Source organism: Paroedura picta, chromosome 13 (genome assembly GCF_049243985.1).
Source record: "Paroedura picta isolate Pp20150507F chromosome 13, Ppicta_v3.0, whole genome shotgun sequence".
NCBI classification, from domain to species: Eukaryota; Metazoa; Chordata; class Lepidosauria; order Squamata; family Gekkonidae; genus Paroedura; species Paroedura picta.
In genome coordinates this window covers 20,805,296-20,811,295 of record NC_135381.1, presented here as the reverse complement: position 1 = coordinate 20,811,295, position 6,000 = coordinate 20,805,296, and the positions used below count along the sequence as shown (strand labels likewise).

The 6,000-nt window shown below is 40.5% G+C and overlaps 1 protein-coding gene across 2 annotated transcripts in view; it reads right to left on the bottom strand.

The window, feature by feature from the left end:
• Positions 1 to 5,234: 5,234 nt before the first annotated feature.
• The window catches only part of DOCK11 (dedicator of cytokinesis 11), a 100,439-nt gene continuing 99,673 nt past the window's right edge, over positions 5,235 to 6,000 (bottom strand). The window contains exons 53-54 of one of the 2 annotated variants that reach the window (XM_077309413.1): positions 5,801 to 5,813; positions 5,572 to 5,694 (exon numbers count right to left, since the gene is read on the bottom strand). In XM_077309413.1, the coding sequence (XP_077165528.1) occupies positions 5,808 to 5,813 (6 nt within the window). In that variant the 3' untranslated portion in view covers positions 5,572 to 5,694; positions 5,801 to 5,807. Of the gene's footprint in view, positions 5,695 to 5,800; positions 5,814 to 6,000 lie in introns of both variants that reach the window. The other variant, XM_077309412.1, reaches the window with a different exon arrangement.

Below are 6,000 nucleotides of genomic sequence, written 5' to 3'. Positions count from 1 at the left end.
TCAGCACAGAATTATATGATAGTGAAGAGAGCCTGTGCATATGCCATAGGAGGTGGTCTCCAAAAAGTCTAAAATTTACATCTGTATATTGTGGAGCCACAATATACAGATGTATAGTTTTTATGAAGTTTTTATTCTGTTTTTAAATTGTGCACCACAATAAATAATTACTGTTTTATAATATTTTACTGTACAGCTCAACTTCTGAGTTCCGACTCCCATTACACAGACAGGAAGAGGAAAAAAGTTGTTCCTGGCTCCCTGAAAAGACAGTGGGAATCTCCCTGACTAAGATGTCCTCTGCCTCATTGGGAAAACTACAGATTTGGACATGGATGTGTAAACACTGTGAGTTAGTTATTAAGTTCCCTTACGGTATCTTATCTCCCAGAGGGTTTTATTTTTAGAGTGATGGCAAAGATTCCCCTGCTACAAGGAAAAGAACGGTCTGTTCCTACCTGACTGAAATTGACCATTCAGTCATTTCTGATGGTTTTTTTCTTGTCCTGTGTTAAAACCAAGAGGTGGCATGGAAAGGAACTGATTCATTTCTACCAGGAAGTCACAGTCATCTACATTTATTTAAATAATTAGCCTTGGAGCAAAAATAACCTAGTCACAACAAGCCTTTACTACCGATGTGTATATTCATTCATATCCTTTCATTTACATTCTGGTTTTCCCCCCACTGGGAATCAAGATGGATTAAAAGTATGATAGAACTTTTCACTCAATCAATAAGCCAATTATAAAAGGATGGCATTTGAATTATGACAATATCTGAATCTAACAGATTCCTAAAAAACAACATAATTCTGTGAAGCTGAAATTGAAGAACTAGAATTGAAAAAAAACACATTAATCCTGCTAGAGATCACCCACAGAACTGATCCATGAGAATCAGTTCACAGCTTTATGCTTCTACAACAGTGATTCTCAAGTATTCTTTCACAGAAATTAAACCGAAACTGACCAATGGCGTGAAGATCCATTGTTCAGGATTGTATGTAAATTGTTTTTTTCCCCCTGGGGTTTCTCAGTTCAGTTCTGTCTCTTGTCCCACCGTGCCGATCTCTCTGTTTTCCACTGCTCCATAATGTGGGAGTCATCAGAGAATGCATGTGAACAGACAGTTACTAATTTTCTCTGTTGGCAGGGTGGACTCTTGAGAAATTCCTTGTATGAGAAAAAGTGGCCCATTTCCCCCATCTTTGAAAAGGTGATGATGGGGTTAAGCAGGATATTGGTTCCTGAGTGAGTGCAAAGACTGACATTTTGAGCCTATGAGTTGGGGAATAAGGGGAACCTTGGTGTTTGCCCCACTGCTTTCTGACTCCTGCCTCCCTATTCCTGGATGGCTGCTGATGTTCATATGCATACAAAAGGAAAACATAGGCTGTTGCTATGGCAGTGCACACTGGCTGTTCTAGATCAAGGCAGAGATAGTAGTTGAGAAGCCATCTTGACACATATCGGGGAAGTACTTTTGAATCACAGAATGCCACATGGACATTGCATACAATAGTGGACTTCTCTTTGATCCTAGAAGGCACCTAGTAATTCAAAGGCAGGGGTAGTCAAACTGTGGCCCTCCAGATGTCAACGGACTATAATTCCCATGAACTCCTTTCAGCATTTATGGGTAAAAGCATACTATAAAAGCATTTGAGGCTGTTTTCTGATATATATATCATCATACCTGTATTATGTGCTCATCAAATAAGGTTGGGGGGGACTTCTTGGCCAGCTCCGTGGCTCTGCGGAGCTGATGGACATGTGGCATCCCTGCAGGATTATGCACTGGCCCCAAGGAAGTCCACAACCTCAACCAAGGTCAGAACCTGGATCCCACCTGGTGGAGTGAGCTCCCAGAAGAGATGAGGGCCCTAACGGAAGATCAGGTCCCTATCTGGCCCCTTTCCTCCCCCTCCAAATTGAGTACAAGCTTCCTTTCTCAAGGAGTATTATGGAGGTATTACTCCCCCTCCCCCCAAAAAAACCCTTAGGGAGAGATCTGAAAGTTCATATCATTCTTAGCAGTTGTCCAAGCTTGTATCAACACATGCTTAGAACCAGAGCTTTACCTTGATAAAGCCTGACTTGATTAGGGAGCAGGGTTCCTGAAGGACCACCCAGATCCAGCTGTCTCATAGGCAAGGTAATATTCAAATGCTCTGCTTTTTGTGCCCCTTTCCTGATATATAATAGGTGATCTTCTTTGTGATGGCACCTATCCTCCCTCACAACAATCTAGCCTGTTTAGTTTTTACTGCTATTCTTACTACTTTTTACATGTACTCAAGTGTTTTTATGTTGAGTTCAAGGTTTCTTCTGGCCAGCTTACGTTACTCTTCTGATTTACAGTGTTTTGATGTTTTAGATGAGTCTACTGTGGTTTATCACTTGATGTTTGTTTTTTTTGCTGCTGCTTCATTCTGTTGAATATTGTTGTTATTAACACATTTAACTTGTGGCTAATTGTTGGAGCCAGCACGATGAAGCAGTAGAGCTGGTAACTCAATTATATGAGCTAGAATCATCCTGGACTGGAATGAAGAGATCCATATTGTGCAATTATGACTTCATCAGAAGTGGGCCTCATGAATGTTTGAAATGCTGGGGGTTTAGTAGCATTTATCATTCAAACAGACAACATTTCAAATCCCCACTAAGATTTCAACTGCACCTGAAGGTAGTATTTCCACAAAACTGAAACAGGTTTTAACTCTTCCTCCCAAATAACTGCTAGGATCTCTGTTCACAGAATTCAATGTTCCATGGAGTAGAACCATCTTGCTGGACAGCCTGGGCCCAATCAGTCTCAACCAAACCTATGTTTGAAAGAGAAAAAATGATTTGTACATACCATACTGGGCTCTCTGGTGGAAGAGCAGGATAAAAATGTAATAGGTATTGAAGAAGAAGAGTTGGTTCTTGTATGCCACTTTTCTCTACCCGAAGGAGGCTCAAAGCGGCTTACAGTCGCCTTCCCATTCCTCTCCCCACAACAGAAACCCTGTGAGGTGGGTGAGGCTGAGAGAGCCTTGATATTACTGCTTGGTCAGAACAGTTTTATCAGTGCCATGGCGAGCCTAAGGTCACCCAGCTGGTTGCATGTGGGGAAGTGCAGAATCGAACCTGGCATACCAGATCAGAAGTCCGCACTCCTAACCACTACACCAAACTGGGCTGGATCTACCTAATGTTTTCATTCCATCTCATCCCCTTGCTTCAGCTCCTGTTCCATGTTACTTTTGTCTTTGTAGGCCCTGTGATTCCCACCATAGTCTTTTTTGTGGTCAAAGGAAACTAACTTGCTTTAGGATGCTTTGGGCTGATCCTGCGTTGAGCAGGGGGTTGGACTAGATGGCCTGTATGGCCCCTTCCAACTCTATGATTCTGTGGTCCTCCAGTGGAAAAAGTTGCTTTGAGCCAACCCATATTCTGCTTGCTACCTTTGCTCTTTTAAACTGGCCATTTGCTATTGCTTTTATATTTACATTTGTTATACTTAAATCCATTTTTGTATACCATGTTGCAATGCTTTTGGCTGAGAAGGTGTAGAAAATTTTTCAATAAGGGTGAGAGTGCCAAGGTTGGGGGAATGAACTTTTGGAAATAATTGACTGGGAATGATCCATGGGTAGGGCATAATTGATTTGGGGGGGGGGAAGCAACTGTGAGAGGCCACCAAGGGCATGGCAAAAGGGTCTGTTTCACTAGAAGATAAAAACAGGTAATCAATATATGGCACTTTAAGCTTTCATTTACAAAGCTGTTATCAAGATTCAAACACACCAACATGGTGTTTTGCCATTATAGCCTGGAGAAGAGACAGTGACAGATGTCAGGAGGGGCCCTCAGCTTTTTTGAGGCTGTGGGCATCTTTGGAATTCTGATACAAAGTGGTGAGCACCACTACAAAACGGCTGTTATGGGAGACGCAGGCAACCATAAAAGGTCAGGGAATGAGTGATGCATAATTCTAGTAATAGTTCCATTTCAGGCAAATGCTCTGTTTAACAGGAGCCTTTAAAAATGAACATATTATTTCAAAATATTTTCTTGCATACACACAACGTATCTTTAGTCACAAAGAGAAGATCCTTGTGCTGCGGTGGCTGCAAAGCCAATCAATGCCCATCAGAAGGCATGATGGACAAAAGTATACCTGCCCTCACCCATTTAAAAAAAAACACTTGGCAGGAACCAGTAAAGTGTTCCATGGTCCCTGTGGGCAGCCCTTTGGGAACTCTTGGTGTACAGTATTCCAGACTCCATCTCCAATTTCACAGATCACAGAACTGAGATTTTTCTCTCCCTGAGCCTAGTAAAGCTACTGCCAATCATGTTGGACCATATTACAATAAAAGTACCAATGGTCTGGCTTATACTAAGGTAGGGTTTCATTTCCTAAGCTACCAGTAAGTGCAGGTTTTGTGTGCACGGTTGCACACACACACAATCTCCCCTTTCCCCTTCAAACCACTGATTTGCATATCCTCTGCAAATCATTGTTGGTGTAAAAAAATAAGGTAATTTAAAAGTTAAAGAAGAAGTGGTCAACTGTAGCATTCTCGCTTCCCTTTTTGCTGGAACAAATTGGTAATCTTGGAATTCCTAGATGATACAGCTCAAAAGATAAAGCACGGGAGTTACATGTATTTTTAATTTGGTTAATGTGTTTTAAAGTTGTCCAAAAATATCAACAAGAACAGCAAAAAAACAGCCTTGGATTCTCTGGAAGAAAGGTGGGATAGAAATGTTTTAACTAAATAAATGTTTCTGGAGCCACTTTTTAATTTGGGGTGGGGGTGATGAGACTCAAGTCCTCAGCTCCATGTACCCAAGAGGAAACAGCTGTGACAGATTCTTTATAAGAGAGGAGCAGCTGCTTCATGTATTCATGTTTGGCAGTTTCTAAAATATTCTTACATTTTGGTTCCTAGCCTTTTCAGATGAAGACAAAACCATCAAGATCTCTTCAAGAAACTTAAATTAGATCTAGAACCTGACAACGGGCTTTCTGTTCCTGAATTTGGGGTCAGAGGAACTAAGGGGGAGAAACAAGCACAGTCAGGAGAATTTATGAATGAATGAATGAATGAATGAATGAATGAAATGAAATGAAAACTTGTTCAGAAAAACAGTATTGATTGCTCGAGGTATAAAGTGGATACTTTTTTTGGCATATGGGACATAACCTATATTAAATTTTACATACCACAGCCAACTTATATACAAAACAGTTTTACACTTTAATTATATTCCATTGTACAACTTTACATGTTACCATTTTAAAGTTCATCAGTATATCATGATCTGACAAGTGCCTTTGGACATCTTGCATAGATTTAATAATGCAAAAGATACAAAAGAAAACCAGGAGGCACTTCCATGGTTGCTTTTTTATAATTAGCAAGTACCCTGTTTGAAAGTATGTTGATGCTGCTCTGAAAAAAAAAAATATATATATATATACTGGTCATGTATGTGAAAGTTGAGGAATTCAGGTCACGGTGCAAATTTTCCTGAGAAAGAGCTGTAAAATATCGAGTTACTCCTAAGGCTCTTTTACAGGTCGGGTGTCGATCTGAGTGAGCTGTAACCATCTCCTGACGTCCCACTGATGGCGCAGAACACATGTAAGGTGTTGTGCATCCATGAAGAATGGATTGTGTCTTCCTGGTAGATCTAGAATGAAAAGCCGAGAAGACAAGTTCAGCAAAATACTCCAGTTTTTGCAGTGACAAAAGTTATTTCGACAACTTGAAGGAAATATAACATGATGTTATCCAACCTTGTCTTCAGAGCTGTTATTGCAAAGGCAGCATTAAAAAAAAACAAAAAAAGATAAATAATTTAGCAACGATGATTGCTTCAAATGTTTACTAAGCTTTTAAGAAGAGCATTGACTACAAAACCTCAGTGCTACGTGAGATCTGGCCTTTCTGAGCCTATGAAAACCTTTAGGATTCTGAGGCAGGGTGGCAGCTGCCA